The sequence below is a fragment of the Centruroides vittatus genome, unplaced genomic scaffold (assembly GCF_030686945.1).
Source record: "Centruroides vittatus isolate TY-2023 unplaced genomic scaffold, ASM3068694v2 contig_811, whole genome shotgun sequence".
Lineage (NCBI taxonomy): Eukaryota > Metazoa > Arthropoda > Arachnida > Scorpiones > Buthidae > Centruroides > Centruroides vittatus.
This window is the reverse complement of record NW_027122529.1, coordinates 200,890-228,532: the sequence shown is the minus strand read 5'-3', so window position 1 is coordinate 228,532 and position 27,643 is coordinate 200,890. Positions and strand designations below refer to the sequence as shown.

The 27,643-nt window shown below is 35.1% G+C and overlaps 1 protein-coding gene across 1 annotated transcript in view; it reads left to right on the top strand.

Moving 5' to 3' along the window:
- Positions 1-916: 916 nt before the first annotated feature.
- LOC136982136 (uncharacterized) overlaps positions 917-27,643 on the top strand; it is a 50,366-nt gene continuing 23,639 nt past the window's right edge. The window contains exons 1-4 of the mRNA XM_067278560.1: positions 917-1,121; positions 1,237-1,349; positions 1,416-1,501; positions 1,567-1,757. Of these exons, the coding sequence (XP_067134661.1) occupies positions 917-1,121; positions 1,237-1,349; positions 1,416-1,501; positions 1,567-1,757 (595 nt within the window). The remainder of the gene's footprint in view (positions 1,122-1,236; positions 1,350-1,415; positions 1,502-1,566; positions 1,758-27,643) is intronic.

Genomic DNA, 27,643 nt, shown 5'->3' with positions numbered 1-27,643 from the left:
TCAAGATCGAATCCGAACGAGTCGAATAATCTCGCAGGAATTTCTCGAGGGGTAGTCCGTTCGGATATGTTAGGCCCTGTCCCTCACCACCCGGTCGCCCCATTGTGGGCCTGACCGAACCCATAATGGGCTTCCTAAAAGAGCCCCTCTTAGTGCCCACAGGGCGGAAAGAGTTAAAAAAAACCTAACCACCACTGTTCAGTGGTTTTATGAGCTAGGCCACTGTTTTTTTCTTTTAACAATTTAAAAAAAATTTATTTTTTATCGCATAAATGTATTTTACTTGTCACTGTATTAAAACAGGCGATAACTATTTTCGTTATTTTGCATACAATTCAGATCAGTTATGAGCAACTTTACTGGATACATATCGCAAATAAACACAGTCGGCTTCCAGTTAACCAAAATCATTATTTCCTTATGGACTGGCAGGCTTGCCTGCTGAGTACTAATATTATTAATAGTCTCCAGTACAGCACAATAAGTGCTAAAATAATACACGATAATGGCATGCAAATTAGGTGGTACGCAAAACTTTGACTCGATTTGGCAGTCATAACTTGCTACAAATGTGAGTTGATTCACTCATTAATTTTAATAAACTGTCTGATAAATTGGAAGGGCTAAGTAAGGAATATTTTCCAAAATTTTGAAAACTAAACTATTTTGTCAGAATTTATAATATTCTCTAAAAAGTTATTTTTAGATAGTAGCAAGGATTGTAATTTTGAAACTTTTATCTAACTTTTCGATCACGCTAATACGACGTGAAGTATAACAACAGTGTTTACATCAATATCTACACAGTTCATTTTATCTTTTAAAGTGTTTTCGATGCAACTGATTATCGCGATAATTATATTCAAGATAAATAATTTAAAACTGATTGCCTATCGAAAACAGAAACAAAGTGAAAATGGTCGTATTCAATGTAGAACGAGTATACGAATGGAAATTAGTTATTGGATTTGCAATATTTCTTTCAATTGTCTATATATGGAAGAAAAAGAGCAGAAATAAATCGGCAAACGAAATACCACAACTCTCCAGTTGGGCCTATGTCTGGAATCTGATTTTCTGTCCAGTAAAGGCTCAAGATTTTCGAAAACTTTGCGGTAAATGTAAGTATGAGCATTGATTTGAATGTTGTAATGAACTTTTTAACATTTATAAATTCGCTGTACAAATATCGATTAATAGAACGTAACGCTTTATTTATTCAATGACTGTTTCTAGTTATAATTCAAATAATGGGTACTGTGTGTATTTCAACCTTGAAAGAGAAAGTAGCAAAAGTTTCTTGGGGTGGCTATCAATATTTTGCGTTATGTCATCCCGAATCGGCTCAGGTATAATTACTTTAACACATATTATTTACGTGTTATTTAAGGTTAACAATAGATTATTTAACACAGGAAGTACTGAAGAGTTACACCGTAATCAACAAAGATTGGATTTATAATATTCTTCATCCATGGCTGGGGACGGGTCTTCTAACAAGGTAAACTACGATTGAATATGTCACATTAATTAAAGTATTGATTTATTTGTTTTCGATGGAAACAGTTCGAACGATAAGTGGAGAAATCGTAGAAAATTATTAACTCCAGCATTTCATTTTCGAATTCTCGAAGATTTTCAAGGAATTTTCAACGATCAATCAAACATGTTAATTGAAAAGTTAAAGAAGAAAGAGGAAAACGAAGAATTTCTTATAGATGAGTTGATTACGGTTTGCACTTTGGATATTATTGGAGGTAAAAATTATTCAATGTTTACATGTAGGAAAGTGTTAAAATTAAACAGGCTATTTATGAATATATATTAAAACTCACAGATTCGGCAATGGGAGTTCATATTAACGCTCAAGACCGATCTGATACTGATTATGTGATTGCCATTAATGAGTAAGTTAAAAAGATTCTTAAAGAGAAATCTGAATGGAACCTTTCTATTCACGTCTGTTTTTAACTTGTTTCCGTAAATTAATAACTCAGGAGTTTCTACGGATTTTTTCAATTCTCCCTTAATCAATATTTTCGTTTCTATTTTCATTGATGATTTCAGCTTTACTGCTAAGATTATTCATGATTGAATTAAGTGACGATGCATTGTAGGAAAAAATACTAAAAATGTAAAACATTTTTGTATTCTTTCCTACGATGCGTTGTCTGTGTTCTGTGTTAACCTGACTTGAAAAAAAATCATAGGACTGTAGTGACTCTATTCGTATAAAATTAATACTATTTATACTAACAGGAAATAGCATCATTAAAACTGCTTTGTTTTAACAAAGAAGCGTTTTATGTATTTTATTTCATAATAAAGGAAAGCTAAAAGGGACCCGCGAAGAGGAAACAATACTAAAAATGTTTTGCATTTTTAGTATTCTTTCTTACGAGTACTCTAACGATTTTACATTGAACGATGCAATTAAGCATATTAGTGTAGCAGCATCAGATTAGGTGACTATAAGTATTAAATTCATATCATACTTGTTATTACACTTGTGATTATTAAGTCAATCTTTATTGGGCACTGTCCAATTCTCCCAATTCGAGAATAAATGATACTTCTGGCAAAAAAAAAGAAATTAATTCCTTCTGACAAAACATAAAATTCCTAATTACCTTTTACGCCCTAGTATGCGGTGCAGGCTAGAAATATCGAAGTACCAATTTGAGAGCGAAGACCGGTAACTTTCCAGTCTTGGCAATAATACCATCGAGAGCTTACATGGTGTTCGAAAGTACGTGGTGTCCTTTTGCCTCTTCGCGGGTCTCTTTTGGCTTATTTTTATTACGAAATAAAATACGTAAAACGCTTTTTTATTGAAACAAAGCTTTTCAATGATGTTATTAGCTGTTAGTATAAATAACATTAATTTTATATGGATAGAGTCAATATAATCCTGTGATTTTTTTTTCAACTTTGGTTAACACACAAGCTGTGTCTCTCTCAAATACTCCTGTTCGGGCCTCAAATTAATTGCATTATCACAACTTTCTTTACGATATTGTTTTTACGGATTAAAACTGTAACAAAATAATATATTTATAATATGTCTTAAATATAATATTATGTCTTAAATATGCTTAATGTAATTACTAAAGGATTTTTAAAAGTTTGAGAAATGTTTCTGTTACCTGAAACATTTATAATACAGCACACTGTGTTTCATAATTCAGAATAACATCGGCAGTTATGCAATGGTTTACAAAGCCGTGGTATTGGTTCAGTCCCATTTTTAACTTGAGTCCATTAGGAAAAAAATTTCACAAAGACATCGAAACTGTTCACGAATTCGACAGAAAGGCAAGTTTATTTGTTTTTATTGTTAAACCATTAAAGTTATTAAAGAATGGAAACAATTCAGGTAATTAGAGAAAAGAAACAGAAACTGATCGAAGAACTGGAAGACAATCAAACACTCGACAACTTTCAAGTAGAGAAAGAAGTCGTAGGGGTGAAGAAGAGGCGAGCATTTCTTGATTTACTACTTTATCATCATTTAACGGATGGAAGTCTCGACGAAGAGGATATCAGAGAAGAAGTTGACACTTTCATGTTCGAAGTAAAATGAATTTTATTTACGAATTTAGAAATAAAAAAGTTTGTGTTTGAAGAATTTAATTTTTAGGGGCACGACACAACTGCTATGGGAATTAGTTGGTCTCTTTATCTGCTCGGATTGCATCCTGATATACAAGAGAAAGTGTACCAGGAACTGCAGGAAATTTTTGGTGAAAACATGAATAAATCTATTACGTCCGAAGAGCTTAAAAGAATGAAGTATCTGGAATGTATTATCAAGGTAACCATTTAGTTTTAAACTAAGCTCATAGGTTAGCAATGATGACACTTTGTTAGATAGTGTCTTTACAACAAGGACGATGGAGGATTTTCGATCTCTTCTCGGCCCTTCTCTAGCTCGAAGTATTCAGAAAAGCTTTTGTAATTAGACTTTATTTATAAAATTGCAACTCAGATTTTTTGATGTATAAAGAATTCAGACTCGTAAATACCAGAGACTATCAGGTGGCTTAGTCCCCACAGATTAGTCAGTAGTGCCCATATACAATATAGATAATATAAACTTTCATCATGTAAACTTACGCCACTTTTACTTATTTTTATACTTAAACAGTAGTTAGTAGATCTAGTGCTAGAAAATAGTGATTACAATTTTAAATTTGGCTCTCTTATTCTTTTTGAAAATAAAACAAAAATTGATTCAATTATCAGGAACTCGATAACTTTTTTAAAATATAGGCGTAATTTCAGGAAACACTTAGGATATATCCTCCTGTTCCATTCATATTGAGAAAAAATCCTTCCGATATAAAAGTTGGTATGTATTGCATTTTGAAAGTAATTAAACATTGAAGCTATGGCATAAATTGCATCTAAATCAATTAAATTTGCTTTCAGGTGATTATATCTTGCCAGCAAATTCATCTCTTATAATCAACATTTATGGGATTCATCATAATCCAACGGTGTTCGAAAATCCCGAAGTGTTCGATCCGGATCGATTTCTACCAGAACACTGCGAGAAACGTCATCCCTTTGCATTTGTGCCGTTTTCTGCCGGTCCACGCAATTGCATAGGTGAGTACTCGCGACACTAGACAAAGGCCTTTACGTGTTTGTAATTATTTACCTTTGTTCAGGTCAAAGATTTGCCATGATGGAGATGAAGACAGTTTTAGCCAATGTTCTTCGACATTTTCGAGTGAAGTCTTTGGACCATAGAGATAAGATTTTTGAATCCGGTGATGTCATTCTTCGTCCGAAATTCGGTATAAGAATGATCATTAAGAGACGGTGAAAGAAACGATATTTTTCTTTTCTTGTTCATATGAAATCTGTAAGTGTTTAAAACACTCTGGTTAGTGTAATACTTAGTGCCAAGATGGCAGCTCGTCTCTGATTCCAACAAGGAAACAGTGGGACGCACGTTCTAACCTAACCTAAGCTATTTGAATAAATTAATAAATTACCATAATTATTAGCGACCAAATTATTAAAATACACGTATTTTAGAACATGCGTCCCACTGTTTATTTGCTAGAATCAGAGACGAGCCGCCATCTTGGCACCAAGGGTTACATTAATCAAAACGTTCAATCGTTTCGTTGATTGCCAGGTAATAGTAATGGTTTGCTCAAAAGATTTCCATAGACTTTCTGAAAGTTTGCTTAATTTATTTTCTTTTTCGAGCAGATTTTTAGCACCCACACCTTTTCTGTAGTCTAGCACAGATCCTATTTCATAGAATTTCTTTGCAGTGATTAAACAATAGATTTTTGAATGGCACTGACATTCTAGAATAATTGATTTTTAATATTTTTTGCTCAATAATTTGTGATTCGGAAAATAAATATACTTCTATAATAATAATGATAAAGTACTTTTATTTTTGTATATAGTCTTCATCTTGAACAGAAACTCTTTGAGTTACACATATTTTAAGTCTTGTTTCAGGTATGCAAACTTAACAATGGAGAAATTATTTGTATTTGAAATTGTTAAGTAAATACTAGGATTTTCTTTATCATTATTTACTTTTATTCATGAAAATCGATCATATTATTTTTGTTTCGTGTTTATGTTAGTTACACAACAAAACTGTATATGGTTTACATAGTTTCTTTGTATATAATCAATGTAAAATATCTTAATAATTTTCAGATGAAATTATACACAAATAATTGTTTATATTTGTTTTACTGTTATCCAAGAAAGCTTTTATATTCATATAAACAACAGAAGATCACATGTAAATAAATCATTATTCTATCGATTTGCTTTCTTGTATTTATTTTAAAATTCAAATTTATATATTAACATATTGTAGTTTTATATTGTAGTTGTGGGTTCTCACGAACAACTACTAATGTTCAATGGTCTCATCCACTCGGCTATTGATGGGCGCTTTTTTGTATGGAATGATTTCCATAATTTTAAGAGAAATAATAAAAACAAATGATAACATATTTTTTAGAACGTTTTTTTCTAGCAAGTTTCCTTATCCCCATGTAAAACTTGGACTTCAAGAGCATGTAAACTTACATGATAATGACCACTGGACAGATCTCGTGAATTTTACACTTGTTCTCTACTAGATTTTGAAAAGTTTCAAATCTGATGTGTCATTTTCTTAGTGAGATTTATCTATAATTTTTCACAATATACTTTAATACTTACGAAATCAAGACTGGTACAAGTTTGAGTCATACATATTATAGGATACTTTATATTGTAATAGTTACTTGTTTTATCTGAAAGTCTACATCTTTAATTGATAAGAGAACCAGATCTATACAGTTTGTGACAACAACCTTTTACGTAAATAAACACAGATTAGAAATTGGACAAAGTTTCATTTTATGACATCTTCGAGTGACGGAGTTTCTTCAATTTTCATTTACATTTCGATGTACCCACTGATTGTCGCGTGAACACTACATCGAGTTGGCCACGGGTTCGATTCTGAAACACAGGATGGTCACTTACAGTTTTTTTTTTAATTTTCTTCGTGTTTAACGTGTAAATAAAAGCTAAGATAGTCGTAGAAGGTAAATAACTTAATTTTACTTTTAACACTTCGATGATATTAAACTGATACCTCAGTGTAAAACTGGTGGGACAGGTGTTTGTTTTGTTGTAATTATATTTTGTGATAACGTTATCATTCGAAAAAAGTGAAGATCAGAAACATGCAATTTATCTTTAAGCTTAGGAAAAAAGATGAATGACTTTGATACAGTGATACAAACAATACCAATCGATACTGAATTATTCAGTTGAGGTCATCTTGATTAAAGTTAAATACAATTACAGAGTTTGTTTTCTAAATCTGAAATAATTTGAGAAACACTTTTTCCTTTTTTTACTTTAGTTATAAAATTCATTTAATAGATGTTTTTATTCTTTTAACTGTTTCATTGCACGACTAACATTCACAAAATAGCCTGACACCTCAACTATCAAATTTTTTTTTATGTACTGATTTTAAGTATTTTTTGGGATTATATTCCACATAGTCTCCATTTAAATCTAAGTCTTTACGCCAGTTAGATGCCAGTTCGGTACCACTCGGCTGGTCTCTCTCTCAGCCCCTTCTAGATTTGCTTATCGTTGTCATATCGCTTCCCTTAGATAGCATCCTTCAGAGGGCCAAACTAATGGAAGTCAGAAGGTGCAAGATCCGGGTTGGTAAGGAAGGGTAGCCCATCTTTTGACGCGTGTGCAGGCTATTATGTGGCCTCGCGTTATTGTGTTGAAAGAGAATTTGGTTAACATCTTTATGGGGACAAAAGTAGTATATAAAATGTTTCTTCTAGCCGTAATCGTGTAGATGACTTTTTATTAAAAATAGCGAAATTTTTCAATTCTTTGCTTGTTTTGAGTGTTTTTTTCTATTTTATTTTAGTTTTTGACATCTCCCCCAACATTTCTTTACCAAAAAATACAATAGTATTTCTGACTGGTATCATGTGGGGGCAACATTTTTAACAAAAAATCATCTAATTTTAACCTTTTACCCCTGAAAATCACATATAACTTTCAAAATACATCTCCCTCAACTTTTTTTACTTTAAAACACGTTGACATTTCTGGCCGGTTTCTGTGTGGGAGATTTTTATCGAGAGATTAGTCACAAAAAACAATCAAAAATATTAAAAAATTTGACTTTTTTAGCGTTTTTCACATTTTCTTTATTTTTTCCATCTTCCCACGACATTTTTAACCACAAAACATCGATAACATTTCTGAACACTACATCAGTGGAAGATAAGTTTTCATCAAACAATATTAAACAATCGGCGGCCTGCCGGCAGCTTCCCCCAGGAGGTCTGTCGAGAGCACGTACAGTCGCGACCACCGCTATGACGGTGCACATAAACATAAATTGGTGAAATTTTACCTATTATTGTTATTAACTCATTTAAAATGCAAACTACGCCAGGATATAAAGTATTTGTTTAACATTACAAAATTATCATCCTTGGGTCCAATAAACTTTCATTTAACAAATTTATCTTCAGGAAACATTTTACAAAGTTATTCAGAAATCGTCTTTTAGTTAAATATTTCCTGAAGGTGAATTTTCTAAATTTTTTCTGAAGTCAACTTCTTTAAGGGTTGGGAAAATTTTATTCGATTTGTTACGTATGAATTCCATACATTGTTTGGTAAAAGATCAACTTATTAGAACCAGAGCCTTAGCAATGTATAGACCGTTTCTTTCACTCTTTCCTACCTGTAATCACTAAGAGGGCCTCTTTTAGCAAGCCCATTATGGGTTTGACCAGCCCACAACGGGGTGGCCAGGTGGTGACAGACAACATATCTGGACGGACCACCTCTCGAAAAATTCCTAGGGATTTTTCTAGCCGTCCGGATCCGATCCTTAGTCACCCAGAGCGGTAGGCTGCCACTTTGATTACTCGGCCATCAACTCAATGGATAGGTTTGGGGGCGCTTAATGCCCTCAATCTTTGCAATCATTAGTATACAGTGGACAAAAAATCTAATTCGCCAGCAAAAGCGTCAAAAACATCGCTACGGCTCTCATTAGGACTTAGATCGGGGAAACAATAAAGTTGTAGAACATTAGCACCACGTTCCGCCACATAACTAATAATTACAACATTTGTATGAGGCTTGGCATTGCCAACAAAGAATATCAATTTTCTTACGTTTTTTTTTCAGTTCTTTAAGGCCATGTTATGTTCCACATACAGCCTGCATTTGCAACCGTCTGTAATTTTTCCAACGTCTGCTCTTCCATCAGCACAAACAATTGCAATTTTGTGTTGTCCATTATTTCGATCGTCAGTTACAGCAATTTTTCAACTTTGAACTTCTTTGTGATACTCGTAACATCTTCACTTTGATAGAGCTTCCTCCCCGCAGCTTATTTTATTAAAAAGAACGTTTTTCTGTCGTTTTTTTTTACAATTTAACGCCGATTGTTTACCGTCACTAGTTATTAATTCACAATAGTTCTTAAACAAAAGAAAAAAAAAAGAAGTGGCATTCGACTGTTCGTGCAATTTCTTGCCTTTCAGAGTGCTTTTTTTGAATTTGTTTGCAGACTTTACCGCGAGATGGCAGCACTAGAACCTATGATGCCGTCTGCATGAAAACATTAAAAAGTATGATAACATATTTTTCGTCTCCGGTCCAAAAGAAGAGTATCGTTGAACTCGTCTCGGTCCCCTCAGTTCAGATATATACTCAATGTCCCGATATTCCATAGGTGGTAATCTATAGTATCCCTAAAAAATTCAAGGATTTTTAAAGCGTTGATATTATTATTGGCAATGGGCACATGGGCAAGATGGAAAATTGCATTTTAGGGCAAGGTGGAATAGTTTCTATGTTGCCCGCGCGCAATTATTTTGATTTCTGTTTTCAATTTATCTAACTAATTGAGGATGTAATTGTTTCCAGATGGTGAACAAGTATATAAGAAAGAGCAACAGAGATTCTTGGACTGAAGAAACGATGCAGATGGCGATGGATGAAGCTAAAACTACAGCAATAAGCTTAGCGTCAAAAAATATGGAAATTCGATAGGAACTTTACCTCGCCATATCAAAAAAGATGACGCGTCCAAAAACCTGGGTAGGTTTTAACGTATTTTTTTCAAAAGAAATAGAGCGAAAAATTTGTGACCTTGCTATTGAACGAGACATGCTTTTTTATGGTTTAACAAAACAAAGTCTACAGCAATTAGCTTATCAGGATGCGACTCAAATTAAAATACCGCATCCTTTTACATGTGAGAAGGCTGGGAGGGCATGGCTTGACGGATTTATAAAAAGGCATCCCCAACTAACATATAGGTCACCGGAACCCACAGCTTTAACTCGTTGCTCTGCTTTTAATCGCACGCAGGTGGATCGGTTCTCTGATAACCTGTGGAGCGTTATTTCTCAACACAACTTTTAGTCGCGTCCCGATGACATCTATAATATCGATGAGACTGGTGTCAAGACTAGTGCTTCCAAACCTCCTCGAGTAATTTCTGTATAAGGCAGAAAACAAATAGGGGTCGTAGCAACAGCAGAAAAAGGGCAACTTACCACAGTGATCTGTGCTTGTGGTGGAACTGGTAACTGTATCCCACCTTGCTTTATATTTAAAGAAAGAAAGAAAATGTATGAACGTCTTTTGCACGGAGCTCCCAATGGCTCTCAAGCTTGGTGTTCTGATTCTGCCTGGATAACTACTAACACCTTTAACAACTGGCTACAAGTGTTTATTGAGAAAACAAGACTAACAGCAGACAGACCGGCTTTATTAATTGTAGATAATCAGTGCCGTAACTAGGATTTTGGACGTTTATGGCAACGAATAAAAATGGCGTCTTTTCAATTTTTGTTATTAAATAAAAATAAAAATGGTGGTTTATTTTAAAATATATGTTCGTAGAAATTACAGATTATAACTACTATATAAATATAAATATAGACTTTTTTGTGTTATTAATTTCGAATGCATATTAGGCCTATTCTGAAACATTCTCGTTGGCGCCTTTATTAAATGGCCAACTACAAATGGCCAACTACAATGGCCAACTACTGTAAATGTCCAACTACAGAGCCGTAACTAGAGTATGGCCAATCGTTGGCGCCTTTATTAAATCGGCGCCTATGGCGAGGGCCACGTTGGCCATACTCTAGTTACGGCTCTGTAGATAATCACACTACTCATCATAACCTGGAAGGTTTAAATGTCGCACGAGAAAATCATATACACTCGACTCCGCATAAGTCGACACCCGGATAACTCGACACCGTAGGTTAGTCAGTCAGTTTTCTGTGGTCCCGGCCGACATACATAGGCAATAATGTTATTAATGTTAAAAAACTCGGTTTACTCGGTTTTTTGGATATAGTTCTACTGCCGTTTGGAACTGATCAAGTTCATCTCTGGATAAATAGGCTCGATTTCTTGTCGTCAGAATGTTCAGACATGTATCAGAGAAATCACCCGAAGCTAGATGTTGTAAGATATCTGTGAAGGAACTATCTGCGCTATTTTGTCTATGAGAATTACTAAGTTCAATGAACTTCTCAAAAGAATCAAATGCGAATTTACCTTGTTGGGACATTACATCGTAAGAAACACTCGAGTAGAGAGAAGTATCTTTAACAGGAGGAAGCTGACGAAAATCTCCAAACAAATAGATAAAGAATCCACCGAAAGGCTCATCTTTCTCGGGGTTTATCTCTCTCAATCTTCTCTCGATCATGTAAAGCATTCTTGCACCAATCATTGACATTTCATCGATGATGATGAATTTGAGCGACTTCATCTCAATTTGGAATCTCTGCGCAGCTTCTCTATTTAGAGATCGAAATTTCGTACTAACGATAGGCAAGGGCGTCGCCAGCCAACGGGCCAGGGAGAGGCAAGATGATATAAATTGATAGAGGATATGAATTGTATGTAGGTAAAATAAAAACGATTCATAAATTTTAAGAAGCTTAAGAAGATTATTTTAATTAAAACATAATCTTCTTGGGTTTTTGGTGAATTTTTCTACTAATTTATTATTAAAATCCCTTATGTTCTCATTGATGATCTTTCTATGGACACTCATCATTGCAAGACCATTGAAGCGACTTTCCACCATGGTACTTCTTAGCCAGGTTTTCATTCGTCTCAGGCTGCTAAAGGATCGCTCTACAGTACACGTTGTGCACGGTAGAGTAATCAAAATTTTTAGCGCTTTACTCGTTTCGGGAAAAAAAGTTTTCGTTTCTTTTAGAACATCCACAACGGCCAGCTCAGTTAGATTGGGTTTATCCTGCCACAATTGTTGCCACAGTTCAATTTCATATTTAATGTTTGGTAAATCGTAAAATTGAGAAAAAGTTTGGCAAGCTTTTGTGAGACTTTCCATGGACATGGTTTGCATTTGCGCCGGGTGTAATTTAGATAATGCGAATGATGGAGTATTTTCTTTTGCAAATAGTTTTTTAAGAGAAGTAATAATGGAGTCCAGGTATGGTATTATTAAAGACCTTTACCAGTATTCTGAAGGACTTCTTGCTGGATGGTTGCTTCGATAAATTTGTCTTCCAAAAATGCGCGGCACTGATGTCATGTCCTCCTCCAGTCCGAGTGTTTTTGCAATGACAAAAGCATCCCTTAAAATTTCATCTGTGACTTTATCGGCATCATCGCGGTGTCTTTTAAGCAATTGCATAATGTTCTTAATGTGCTGCAAAACCTTGATCGCGTCCAAAGTTACAGACTAGAGTACGTTTACCACGGGTTCCATCAAAACCGAGTATTTGGCTATCAACAAAAGGCACAGAATAAACGAAACTCTTGAAGCGGCGGCACGGAGCTGAAATGCATGATTTCGAGTCGCACTGTTTCCATCACGCGATAAAGTTTCTAAAGCCTCCATTATAACATGAAAATTATCCTTAAAAACTCTGATGGTTTTATGTTTCTCGCTCCACCTTGTTTCGCAGAGCGTGGAAATACAGTAGTGAACCGAAAATCGGAATCAATTGGGGACTGGGGTTGTTCAGATTAGGGATTTGTTCCGATTACGGATTATGTACGAAAAAATATATTAACCTGTCCGATGTTCAAATTTTTTTTCGTTGCGTGTCGCTTCGTGTTGAATTTTCGTCGATTTTAAGCCTAACGAAAATTTTTATAATAATAATCGAGGCTATCGTATCGTTAAAAATTATTTCTGCATTTTGTACAAACAAAATAGATATATTGAAGAATATAAAAACATGAAAATTATACTTTAGAAGTAAATTTAGTATCAAAAATTTTCGATTCAGCACGATACAGTCCGACTGAAAATCGTGCCGATTACCGGCGATTCCGATTACCGGGGTTCCGATTTACGAGTCTCTACTGTATTAGGTATTAATTTCCTCCTCAAAATTGATTCCCGAAAAAATGAAATAATGTCTTTCGTGGTTCCTATGGTGTTCCGAATTTCAGGCAGAGCATTGAGATCATTGATTACTAGATTTAGTTTGTGCGAAGAACAATGAAAGAACAAAGCTTTAGTGTATTTTTTGCGTAAGATTGCTTGTACAGCACCTTCTTTTTCGGACATTGTCGAACAACCATCAAATCCTAATCCAACGCATTTTACTGAAATAAGTTCTTCTTTTGTCAAAAATTCATCAATGGTTTGTGCGATAGATTTCGCATCCAGACCTTTTAGCTCAACAAATTCAACAAATACTTCTTGGCAGTGGCGTAGCGTGGGGGTCAACCGCCTGGGATGGAGGAAATTTCGCTGCCCCCTTATTTAGGTATCTCAATTTAAAAGACTAAAATACACAGTAATTCTAAAAAACTTTTCGGCAAGAACAATCATCATTATCGTGTATTGTACAGGTTACAAATAAAAAAGTCATGTATATATGTTTTACAATATAATAATCACATTTATTACAAAAATTTTTACAACGTATTATTATTTATTGTGAAATTTTGCCGCCCCCTAAAAGTGCCGCCCGGGGCAGACCGCCCCTACCGCCCCCACTACGCTACGCCACTGCTTCTTGAACTTCGTTGTTTTTCTCATGAAAATAACGCAGTCCAATAGATAACTGTTCTGTTCCAGAAATGTCAGCTGTTTTGTCTGCTAATACACTATATGCTTCTGCTTCTTTTACTTCTTTTATAATATCTTCCTTAAGCACATCTCCACAAATGCTAATAATTTCATTTTGGATATCAACCGATCGATAGCTTGCATTTTTCTTCCCATGATCGATGTGTTTCTTCAAAACCACATCTCCCGCATCAATTCGCAGCTGGTACAAGTCCTCAAGAATTCCTTCACCATAATGTTTACCTCGCACCGCTAAGTCGTGGGATCCACAAAATGTAATACAAGAAACGATCGACGTTATAATTCTTCGATTTTCCTCAATACGGCTCTGAGAGTATTTATTGAGTTGCACATCGACAGGCAAATTTCCTAAAAATGATCTAGCAGCTTCCAGTGCCTCCTTATGAAAGTGTGTTTTCATGTGCTTTTTGCATTGATCGTGAGCATCATTAAACTTACGAAATGGTTTTACGATAAATGACCCTAATACACCTTTAACGGAACTCGGATTTGGCGGAAACAACGTGCAATATTTACAAAAGCCACCTTTTTGGCATCGAGAATATACCAACCACGGCGAGTACGTTTCCAACCATGAATAATTAAATTTTCTCTTTAAATGCTCGGCGTCTTTCACAAAGTCGTAAGCCCTAGGAGGCATCCAACAATTTTCAAGCAATTCTTTCTTCTTTTCGTGTAATAACATGGACGCTTGCCCAACAAATCGACCAATGTCATTTTCGTTGCAGTCATCCATCGTAGAATTTGCATCCTGGTCACCCACACAATCATCACGAAGACGTGCATCAGCATTAGGATCTTGATCTACTTTTTGATACTGAGCATCTTCCGTTGCCGTGAACGAGCTAGAATCATACGACGCGATCTCCATTTTGTTTCTCTTTTTAACTTTTTCATCCTGCTCATCGCTGTCACTACTTTGTACTTCAGCTTTTTTTCTTTTTAAATTTACTAAAAAACCAAACAAATATAAATACAATACTAAATTAATAAATGTAAATTAAAATTTTGGCGGGAATTTTAATGAGTTTATGAGATGTGTTTGTTTATGAGATGAGATTATGAGATTTTGAAGGTTATATGTTATTTTCTGTGATAAAAGGTTAAAATTTGATGATTTTTTGTTAAAAATATTGCCCCCACGTGATACCAGTCAGAAATACTATTGTATTTTTTGGTAAAGAAATGTTGTGGGAGATGTCAAAAACTAAAATAAAATAGGAAAAAAACACTCATAACAAGCAAAGAATTGAAAAATTTAGCTATTTTTAATAAAAAGTCATCTACACGATTACGGCTAGAAGAAACATTTTATATACAGTAGAGAGTCGTTAATCGGAATCATTTGGGGACTGGGGTTGTTTACATTAGTAATTTGTTCCGATTACCGATTATGTACGAAAAAAAACATTAACCTGTCCGATGTTCAAATTTTTCTCCGTTGCGTGTCGCTTCGTGTTGAATTTTCGTCGATTTTAAGCCTAACGGAAATTTTTATAATAATAATCGAGGCTATCGTATCGTTAAAAATTATTTTTTCATTTTGTGCAAACAAAATAAATATATTGAAGAATATAAAAACATGAAAATTATACTTTAGAAGTAAATTTAGTATCAAAAACGTTCGATTCAGCACGACACAGTCCGACTGAAAATCGTTCCGATTACCGGCGATTCCGATTACCGGGGTTCCGATTAACGACTTTCTACTGTACTACTTTTGTCCCCATAAAAATGTTAACCAAATTCTCTTTCAACACAATAACGCGAGGCCACATACTAGCCTGCACACGCTTCAAAAGATCATAAATCTTAGATGGACTCTCTTCCTCACCCACCCTTCAGCCCGGATCTTGCGCCTTCTGAATTTCATTTGTTTGGCCCTCTGAAGGATGCTATCCGAGGGAAGCGATATGACAACGATGAGCAAATCATAGAATACGTCAGGAAGTGGCTGAGAGAGAGACCAGCCGATTGGTACTGAACTGGCATGTAAGTGGAGTAAGGCCTTAGATTTAAATGGAGACTATGTGGAATAAGGGGACTTGTGACCAATTAATTGGGGAATAATGAAGTATATTTGGATTTGTAACAAAAAAAAAAAAAAACATTGCTTAAGAGAAAGACCTATGTGCATTGCTTATTGAATGTCCTAATATTTTTGGCAGCATTGTTCAATTTTCAGTGATGGCAGATATGTCTAGCTCAACATCATTCATTGCAAAACAAAGTTGCCAATTGTGGCATAATTACTAATTTTAACATAATTTTAAACATCGTCTCATATAATAAATTTATTTGCCATATTCCATAACTCACCCCTCAAAGCCTCACTAGGATCTAGTGACAGAATTAGTGTTAAAGTTTTGAGAAGTGTGTTATACATTACCATTAAGCCCAGATGAGGGTGGAAGAATTTGCCATAATTCACAATTTTAACATAAATTTTCTTAACTTTACCAACTTTAACTTTTAAATTGACATCTAGCTGTTGGTGTTAGAAGAAAAGATTAAAGCTACACTGAAATAAATTGTAATGCTTCTTATAAGGAAGCATTCATGTTGCATTGTCATACTGTACAGTACATAGACAAAAAATTTACAATCAATCCTAATAGCTAAATATCCCAAATTTTTAAAATTCGTACAACAGTTTGGTTTTTATATATATAATAACCTCATGGATTTATGACTTAAAACTTGACTAGAATTTTTTTTACCTAAATTAATTAAAAAGGCTAAAAATCCTGTTTTCACATTATACTCTATATGAATATTACTAAATTTTGTATACAGGTGGAAACTTTTTTTTATAATAAATTAGGCTTGCACTGTGTATTATTAATATGCTTAATACTTAGTTTTATTTAAATGTATCTAATGCCAAAAAATACTCAAAACCAATACACACAAAAAAAATTTGATAGTTGAGGTGTCAGGCTATTTTGTGAATGTTAGTTGTGCAATGAAACAGTTAAAAGAGTAAAAACATCTATTAAATGAATTTTATAACTAAAGTAAAGAAAGAAGAAAGTGTTTCTCAAATTATTTCAGATTTAGAAAACAAACTCTGTAATTGTATTTAACTTTAATCAAGATGACCTCAACTGAATAATTCAGTATCGATTGGTATTGTTTGTATCATTTTATCAAAGTCATTCATCATCTATCCTAAGCTTAAAGATAAATTGCACGTTTCTGATCTTCACTTTTTCGAATGATAACGTTATCACAAAATATAATTACAACAAAACAAACACATCGTCCCACCAGTATAACACTGAGATATCAGTTTAATATCATCAAACTGTTGAAAGTGAAATTAAGTTATTTACTTTCGTTTTTTTTATTTATATTAAACTTAAATAGCAAAATGTTCGCTTTTGTTCTTGAATTGAATCAGAATATTTTCGCTTTTTTTTTAACGTTTTCCTTCATAGACTCGATCACGTTGGTTTGGTTGTGTTTGAAGGGATACTGCAAAATGAAGCATGGGTAATCTGCCAAGAGGAAGACTTTCTACGACTATCTTAGCTTTTATTTACACGTTAGACACGAATAAATTAAAGTAAAAAAAAACTGTAAGTGACCAGCCTGTGTTTCAGAATCGAACCCGTGGCCAACTCGATGTAGTGTTCACGCGACAACAGCGGGTACATCGAAATGTAAATGAAAATTAAAGAAACTGTTCGGAGATGTTGTAGGATGAAACTTTGTCCAAATTCTAATCTGTGTTTGTTTACGTAAAAGGTCCTGGTCACAAACTGGATAGATCGGGTTCTCTTATCAATTAAAGATGTAGACTTTCAGATAAAACAAGTAACTATTACAATATAAAGTATCCTATAATATGTATGACTCAAACTTGACACCAGTCTTGATTTCGTAAGTATGAAAGTATATTGTGAAAAATTATAGATAAATCTCACTAAGAAAATGACACATCAGATTTGAAACTTTTCAAAATCTAGTAGAGAACAAGTGTAGAATCCACGAGATCTGTCCAGTGGTCATTATCATGTAAGTTTACGTGCTCTTGAAGCCCAAGTTTTACATAGGGATAAGGAAACTCGCTAAAAAAAGCGTTCTAAAAAATATGTTATCATTTGTTTTTATTATTTCTCTTAAAATTATGGAAATCATTCCATACAAAAAAGCGCCCATCAGTAGCCGAGTGGATGAGACCATTGAACATTAGTAGTTGTTCGTGAGAACCCACAACTACAATATAAAACTACAATATGTTAATATATAAATTTGAATTTTAGAATAAATACAAGAAAGCAAATCGATAGAATAATGATTTATTTACATGTGATCTTCTGTTGTTTATATGAATATCAAAAGCTTTCTTGGATAACAGTAAAACAAATATAAACAATTATTTGTGTATAATTTCATCTGAAAATTATTAAGATATTTTACTTTAATTATATACAAAGGAACTATGTAAACCATATACAGTTTTGAGGTGTAACTAACATAAACACGAAACAAAAATAATGTGATCGATTTTCATGAATAAAAGTAAATAATTATAAAGACGGTCCTAGTATTTACTTGACAATTTCAAATACAAATAATTTCTCCATTGTTAAGTTTCCATATCTGAAACAAGACTTAAAATATGCGGTACTCTCTGTTCAAGATGGAGACTATATACAAAAATAAAAGTACTTTATTATTATTACGGAAGAATATTTATTTTCCGAATCACAAATTATTGAGCAAAAAGTATTAAAAATCAATTATTCTAGAATGTCAGTGCCATTCAAAAATCTATTGTTTAATCATTGCAAAGAAATTCTATGAAATAGGATCTGTGCTAGACTACAGAAAAGGTGTGGGTGCTGAAAATCTGCTCGAAAAAGAAAATAAATTAAGCAAACGTTCAAAAGTCTATGGAAATCTTCCGAGCAAACCATTAAATACCGAGCAAAATAGGTTTATTTTAATAATTTAGTTGCTAATAATTATGATAATTTATTAATTTATTAGAATAGATTAGGTTAAGTTAGAACGTGCGTCCCACTGTTTCCTTGCTGGAATCAGAGACAAGCCGCCATCTTGGCACCAAGCGTTACATTAACCAAAGTGTTTTAAACACTTATAGATTTCATATGTACAAGAAGAGGAGAATATCGTTTCTTTCACCGTCTCTTAATAATCATCCTAATACCGAATTTCGGACGAAGAATGACATCACCGGATTCAAAAATCTTATCTCTATGGTCCAAAGACTTCACTCGAAAATGTCGAAGAACATTGGCTAAAACTGTCTTCATCTCCATCATGGCAAATCTTTGACCTGAACAAAGGTAAATAATTACAAACACGTAAAGGCCTTTGTCTAGTGTCGCGAGTACTCACCTATGCAATTGCGTGGACCGGCAGAAAACGGCACAAATGCAAAGGGATGACGTTTCTCGCAGTTTTCTGATAGAAATCGATCCGGATCGAACACCTCGGGATTTTCGAACACCGTTGGATTATGATGAATCCCATAAATGTTTACTGCGAGAGATGAATTTGCTGGCAAGATATAATCACCTGAAAGCAAATTTAATTGATTTAGATGCAATTTATGTCATAGCTTCAATGTTTAATTACTTTCAAAATGCAATACATACCAACTTTCATATCGGAAGGATTTTTTCTCAATATGAATGGAACCGGAGGATAGATCCTAAGTGTTTCCTGAAATTACTCCTATATTTTAGAAAGTTATCGAGTACCTGATAATTGAATCAATTTTTGTTTTATTTTCAAAAAGAATAAGAAAGCCAAATTTAAAATTGTGATCACTATTTTTCTAGCACTAAATCTACTAACTACTGTTTAAGTATAAAAATAAGTAAAAGTGGCGTAAGTTTACATGATGAAAGTTTATATTATCTATATTGTATATGGGCACTACTGACGAATTTGACGGGACTTTGCTATTTGATAGTCTCTGGTATTTACGAGTCTCGATTGTTTATACATCAAAAAATCTGAGTTGCAATTTTATAAATGGAGTCTAATTACAAAAGCTTTTCTGAATACTTCGAGCTAGAGAAGGGCCGAGAAAAAATCGAAAATCCTCCATCGTCCTTGCTGTAAAGACACTATCTAACAAAGTGCTCACCTAAGGGTTTAGTTTAAAACTAAATGGTTACCTTGATAATACATTCCAGATACTTCATTCTTTTAAGCTCTTCGGACGTAATAGATTTATTCGTGTCTTCACCAAAAATTTCCTGCAGTTCCTGGTACGCTTTTTCTTGTATATCGGGATGCAATCCGAGCAGATAAAGAGACCAACTAATTCCCATTGCAGTTGTGTCGTGCCCCTAAATATAAAATTCTTGAAACACAAACTTTTTTATTTTTAAATTCGTAAATGAAATTCATTTTACTTCGAGCATGAAAGTGTCGACTTCTTCTCTGATATCCTCTTCGTTGAGACTTCCATCCGTTAAATGATGATAAAGTAGTAAATCAAGAAATGCTCGCCTCTTCTTCACCCCTACGACTTCTTTCTCTTCTTGAAAGTTGTCGATTGTTTGATTGTCTTCGAGTTCTTCGATAAGTTTCTGTTTCTTTTCCCTAATTACCTGAATTGTTTCCAATTTTTATTCTTCAATTACTTTAATGATTTAACAATAAAAACAAATAAACTTGCCTTTCTGTCGAATTCGTGAACAGTTTCGATGTCTTTGTGAAATTTTTTTCCTAGTGGACTCAAGTTAAAAATGGGACTAAACCAATACCACGGCTTTGCGAACCATTGAACAAGTGCCGATGTTATTCTGAATTATGAAACACAGTGTGCTGTATTATAAATGTTTCAGGTAACAGAAACATTTCTCAAACTTTTAAAAATACTTTAGTAATTACGTTGGTTGGTTGGTTGGTTGGTTTTAGATTTTTGGCACAAAAGCCATATAGGCTATGCTGCGCCATCACAGATGATAAAATTAAACAAAGCTAAATATATATATATCATAAAATATTAATATAACACGAAAACATAAACAAGTGCAAATAAACAGAACAAAACAAATATAACTATATAATAAATAAATAAATAAATAAGTTAAATCTCTTTATTAATATTTATAACTTTCAAAAAGTTCAGTATCTGATCAAGATTTGGCCTCTGGCCCAATATCTCTCTCAAATTTGCATTTTCGAAATGCTGTCTGAGACTCTGATCAAAAGCAACACAGTTGCAAAGTATGTGTTTAACACTTAAAGTACAAATGCAATACTGGCATACTGGCTGGTCATCACCCTTCAAAAGGTATTGATGAGTAAGCCGAGTATGTCCAATCCTCAGACGAGTAAGAATGACTTCAGATCTCCTATCATACTGTTTGTTGTGTGTCCAATTTTCTATTATAGGTTTGATCTCGTAAAGTTTATTGTGGACTTGTTCGTTCCACACATTTTGCCATCTCTCTGCTAGTCGTTTTTTAACGAACCAGCTTCAAGTCACCTCCTTCAATAAACATTGTATGCTGAGAAGGACTTGCTGACTTTGCAGCTGCGTCAGCTTCTTCATTCCCTCTTATACCTACATGGCCTGGGACCCAACAAAATTTTACAAAAATATTACTCGCAATAAGATGGCAAAACAGTTTGCGAATTTTAATCACTATAGAGTGAGAACTAGGTTCATGTGAGATCAAAGCCTGAAGTGCACTAACTGAGTCAGTGTAAATAACACAGCGACGATGACCTTTCCTAATTACATATTTTAAGGCTAGGTAAATAGCCTGCAACTCTGCAGTAAAGATGGAAAAATTCGATGCAATTTGTTCTGCCACGATCTTATCCTGGCAGACAAAGGCTGAGCCAGCGTAATCAACCGATTTCGATCCATCAGTATAAATAGGAATTAAATTCCTGTCGTGGTGTTAAATTTCTGCAAAGTGCTGCCTATAGATGTAGTCCAGGGTGAATTCCTTAGGAAACTGCTTTAAGCTAATGTCAACATTTATCACAGGAGTTGACCAAGGTGATATATTATCGACCTCGGCCTGTGAAATGTTGCTTGTGTCCAGGTCAATCGTGCTGCTTACATACTCCATTCTAATGTCAAATGTAGGGACACGACTTGGGCGAGCTGTAAATAATCTTTTCAGCTGAGTATCTGATACTCTACAATAAACTGAAGGTTTAACCAGAGATTTCTGTTTAATGTAATAGAACAAAGACAACTGCTCTCTCCTCAGAGATAGTGGAGGCTCATAAGCATCTACGTACAAACTTTGGACAGGAGAAGTTCGAAACGCACCAGTGCACAAACGCAATGCTTGATGGTGGATTGGATCCAGCATCCGAAGAGTAGATTCTCGCGCAGAGCCATACACAATACATCCATAATTAAGCTTAGAGCGAACAAGGGCTTTATATATTCTGAGCATTGAACATTTGTCTGCTCCCCAGAATGAGCAGCATAATACCTTTAAAAGGTTCAGAGATTTTAAACATCTACTCTTCAAATTGCGCAAGTGTGGTAAGAACGTCAATTTATGGTCAAACACGACACCCAAAAATTTTGCTTCGTTGACCATTGGGATTTTAACCCCATTTAGGTAAATTGCAGGTTCCAGGTGCAAACCACGCCTTCGGCAAAAGTGGATGCACGAGGTCTTCTCTACGTTAAAACTAAAACCATTGGTCTTGGACCAATTGTCTATGCAATTTAGAGAGGTTTGCAGTTGTCTTTCAATAAAACTCATGTTAGTAGACTGACAGATCTGAAAGTCATTCACATACAAGGAGTGTTTCACACTGGAAGAAAGACACTTAGCTATGCTATTAATTTTGATTAGGAACAGAGTCACACTTAAAATACAACCTTGAGGAACACCTTCTTCTTGTGTGAAAAGCCTAGATAAAGTGTTGCCAATCCTAACTTGAAATCTTCGATTCTGCAAGAAGTTTTTTATAAAGGTTGGCAAATTACCCCACAATCCGAATTTGTGCAGATCACGGAGTATCCCGTATCGCCAGCAGCGATCATAGGCCTTCTCTATATCGAAAAACACAGACACTAAGTGCTGTCGTCTAACAAACGCTTCGCGTATAGATGTTTCAAGGTTTACTAAATTGTCCGTGGTACTTCTGTTCCTACGAAATCCACTCTGATGTGTTGAAAAGTAGTTCTTTTCCTCTAGGAGGAACATCAAACGTCTGTTTACCATTCTCTCGAAAAGTTTGCAGAGACAACTAGTCAGAGAAATTGGTCTATAATTAGAGGGATTCTTGCGGTCTTTACCTGGCTTGGGAATGGGAATAATAATTGATAGCCTCCAAGAGTCAGGGAAAATATGTTCTGTCCATATTCTGTTAAACAGATTCAATAGATTACTGAGGGAATTGTTTGACAGATTTTTAATCATGCTGAAATGGATTTTATCCGGGCCTACAGCAGTATTTCCCGAACGAGAAATTGCTGTACATAGTTCTATTCTGCTGAATGGCACATTATATTCCTCATTAGATGAAGAGTGGAAGTTTAGATATTGTTTTTCAGTTTGGACTTTATAAGCCTGAAAATTTGTTGTATACATAATACTGCTAAATGAAGACGAAAATGTCTCACCCAACAAATCAGCAATACCTTTTATGTCGCTGATTATTGTGCCATTATTTTCCAGCATGGACAGAGAGTGAGAAGCATATTTCCCGTTAATTTTATGGATTTTATCCCAGACTGCTTTTGAGCTGGTGGAAGATGTTATGCTAGATACATACTTCCTCCAAGAATCCCTTTGGCTTTGCCTTCTTATTTTTCTGGCATTTGCCTTTGCTTTTTTAAAAGCAACCAAATTCTCAGCAGTGGGGTATCTTCTGAAAATCCCCCATGCTTTCTTTTGCTTTTTAAATGCTGCCTCGCAATTCTGATCCCACCATAATTTTGGATGTTTTGGATATCTGGTTGACGTTTTCCCCATTGTTTTTTCGGCTGCCTGAATAATACTGCAAGTAACAACTTTGACTGCATCATTGATATCAGCAGTATTGACCATTTCCTCAGTGATGTTAGCCAAAGAGGAAAATGCAGGCCAATCTGCGGTTTCGAGTTTCCAGCGTGGTGGACAGGCTGTTTCACAGCTTTCTCTGCCTCGATATTTTAAAAATATTGGGAAGTGGTCGCTGGAAAGTGGATTAGATCCAACCTCCCATGTAAACGCTGAAAACAGATTTGGACTAGCTAATGATAAATCAGTGGCAGTAAATGTTCTTGTTGGGGTGTGGAAGTATGTCACTTCTCCAGTATTAAATAAATATAGTTGGTGATTACCTATAAATCTCTCAATGGCCCTGCCACGACAATTGATGTCGGGACTGCCCCACATTGGATTGTGGCCATTGAAATCACCCAGTAAAAGGAATGGAGTTGGCAGCTGTTCAACCAAGGAATCGAGTTCATCCTCATTGACTCTGACATCTGGTGGCAAGTATATAGAACAAACTGTGACAGTTACGCCCATAGATATTCTGACTGCCACAGCTTGCAGCTCTGTTGTTATTTGTACCGGTAAGGATGGGATGCGGTTTGAAACCAGTATAGCCACACCTCCACTGGCGCGGGTGTGGCCATCATCATCTTTACAGTAAAGATCGAATCCTTTTAAAGAAATTTTTTCTCCAGGTTTTAGATGTGTTTCCTGGAGTGCCACGCAAAGAGATGTGGTAGATGATGTCAAGTGTTTAACGTTAGAGAAGTTGTTGCGGAAACCACGACAGTTCCATTGGATTATTTTGTAATCCATTATGTGTTTGTTGAGGCAGCATTTTTTGTGAAGGTATCCCTCTTTAACTTCACAGATGATTTTCCTTTTGGTGGCATTGGTTGTGTCACCTCCATATTATTCTCTTCATCAGAGATATCAGAGAACTCACTCATAGATTGAGCCTCTGATTTTTTAGATTTAGAGAGAGCTGCTTTCACTCTCTGTTTATTTAGTGGGTTCTTACTTGCCTTTTTAGAACCCACATTTCTGGTTGTTACCCCTGTTTTAGGTAGTGGTGTTTTAGGTTTTACGTTCTCCTTTTCTGATGTATCTTTCGATGGGATCAGTAGACATTTCGCATGGCGAGTGAGAGATTCCTTTGGGGAACCAGAAATGTCTGTCTGAACTTCACATGTCTTTGTGGATTTCAGAGCAGCAGCAAATGTTTTTTGTTTCAGTGGTGCACTTGAAGTGACCATGCGACGTGCCTCGGGGTAAGGTATATTATTCACAATTTTCACCCGTTGAATCTCTTTTTCTCTTTGCCATGCAGGGCATTTCCGTGAATAGGTAGGATGGGCTTCTTTGCAGTTTACGCAGCATGGAGTGCTTGTACATTCGGTACTCTCGTAATCTTCTTTTCCACACTGAACGCATACACCTTTCCCTCTACAAGATGTTTGTGAATGTCCAAACCGCTGGCATTTAAAGCAACGCAGCGGGTTTGGAATGTATGGGCGAACTGGACAGCGCAGATATCCTGCCGTTATGAAAGATGGCAATGTCGGTTCGTTAAATGTTAAAATTAGGTGTTTAGTTGGAATTAACTTGCCTCCTCGACGAATAGAGATGCGTCGGACTGCAGTAACTCCTTGATCCGAAAGGCCGATCTGAATATCTGATTTGTCTTCAGACATTAGGTCAATCTCTGATATCACCCCACGTGATGAGTTTAGACTTCTGTGTGGGGTGACAGTGACTTCCATGTCTCCGAGGGTCTTTATTGCCATAAGTTTTGCTGATTGTTGGGGTGAGATTGTTTCTACAAACAGATCTCCTGACCTCAATTTTTGTATTTTTTTCAGGTTTCCTACTGTAGATTGAAACAATTTTTGAATCAGAAAAGGGGAACGTTTTGATAAAGGTGTTTCTCCAGCAGCATGCACTATTAAGTAGGATGGCTGGCTGGTTGTCTTTTCGTTGGAGTTTTTTGGATTGTTTTTAGTATCCATGATTGATAAATAAGATTTCAGCTCCTAGTGACCACACCCACCATGGGGCCCAACGAGGGGATGTTGTCACATGGGAGACTCCCATAGACTGTCACATCAGGGTTTCCCAGGAGCTATACCCTCACAATGCAGTCAAGAAAAGCACATCGTCTGATGTGTCCGTCCGGTCTGCATCGATCGGTTGACTCCAAGCCGAGGTGAACAATGACTCAACGACCAGCCGATTGACTCAAACGGAGCCTGATTTGAGCCTCCCGTTTATCCGAAGAGCCAAAGCAGTGTGTTGGGGATGGTATGTTGCCCCTCAACTACCAGGATCCCCCTTTCCGGCATACGGGTCACCACGCACGGCAAACACGTGGGTGGGCGTTCAGATCCCAGGGATGGTAAAGAAGAGTTACTAAACCATCTCTGGGAGGTCCCCTCACCACGGACAGGAACCCACATCGAAGAGTTTAGTAATTACGTTAAGCATATTTAAAATATAATATAAATATATTATTTTGTTACAGTTTTAATTCGTAAAACAACATTGTAAAGAAAGTTGTGATAATGCAATTAATTTGAGGCCCGAACAGGACTATCAGAGAGAAACACAGCTTGTGTGTTAACCTGACGAAAAAAAAAATCACAGGATTATATTGACTCCATTCATATAAAATTAATGTTATTTATACTAACAGGAAATAACATTATTAAAACGGCTTTGTTTTAATAAAAAAGCATTTTACGTATATCATTTCGTAATAAAAAAAGCCAAAAGAGACTCGCGAAAAGGCAAAAGGACACCACTTAGTTTTTCGAACACTATGTAAGCTCTCGATGGTATTATTGCCAAGACTGGAAAGTTAACGGTCTTCGCTCTCAAATTGGTACTTCGATATCTCTAGCCTGCACCGCATTCTAGGGCGTAAAGGGTACTTAGGAATTTTATGTTTAGTCAGAAGGAATTAATTTCTTTCTTCGCCAGCAGTATCATTTATTGTCGATATGAAAGAATTGGATAGTGCCCAATAAAGATAGACTTAATAATCACAAGTGTAATAACAAGTATGATATGAATTTAATACTTATAGTCACCTAGTCTGATGCTGCTACACTAATATGCTTAATTGCATCGTTCAATGGAAAATAGTTAGAGTACTCGTAGGAAAGAATACTAAAAATGCAAAACATTTTTAGTATTGTTTCCTCTTCGCGGGTCCCTTTTAGCTTTTCTTTATTATGAAATAAAATACATAAAACGCTTCTTTGTTAAAACAAAGCAGTTTTAATGATGCTATTTCCTGTAAGTATAAATAGTATTAATTTTATACGAATAGAGTCACTACAGTCCTATGATTTTTTTTCAAGTCAGGTTAACACAGAACACAGACAACGCATCGTAGGAAAGAATACAAAAAATGTTTTACATTTTTAGTATTTTTTCCTACAATGCATCGTCACTTAATTCAATCATGAATAATCTTAGCAGTAAAGCTGAAATCATCAATGAAAATAGAAACGAAAATATTGATTAAGGGAGAATTGAAAAAATCCGTAGAAACTCATAAGTTATTAATTTACGGAAACAAGTTAAAAACAGACGTGAATAGAAAGGTTCCATTCAGATTTCTCTTTAAGAATCTTTTTAACTTACTCATTAATGGCAATCACATAATCAGTATCAGATCGGTCTTGAGCGTTAATATGAACTCCCATTGCCGAATCTGTGAGTATTAATATATATTCATAAATAGCCTGTTTAATTTCAACACTTCCCTACATGTAAACACTGAATAATTTTTACCTCCAATAATATCCAAAGTGCAAACCGTAATCAACTCATCCATAAGAAATTCTTCGTTTTCCTCTTTCTTCTTTAACTTTTCAATTAATATGTTTGATTGATCGTTGAAAATTCCTTGAAAATCTTCGAGAATTCGAAAATGAAATGCTGGAGTTAATAATTTTCTACGATTTCTCCACTTATCGTTCGAACTGTTTCCATCGAAAACAAATAAATCAATACTTTAATTAATGTGACATATTCAATC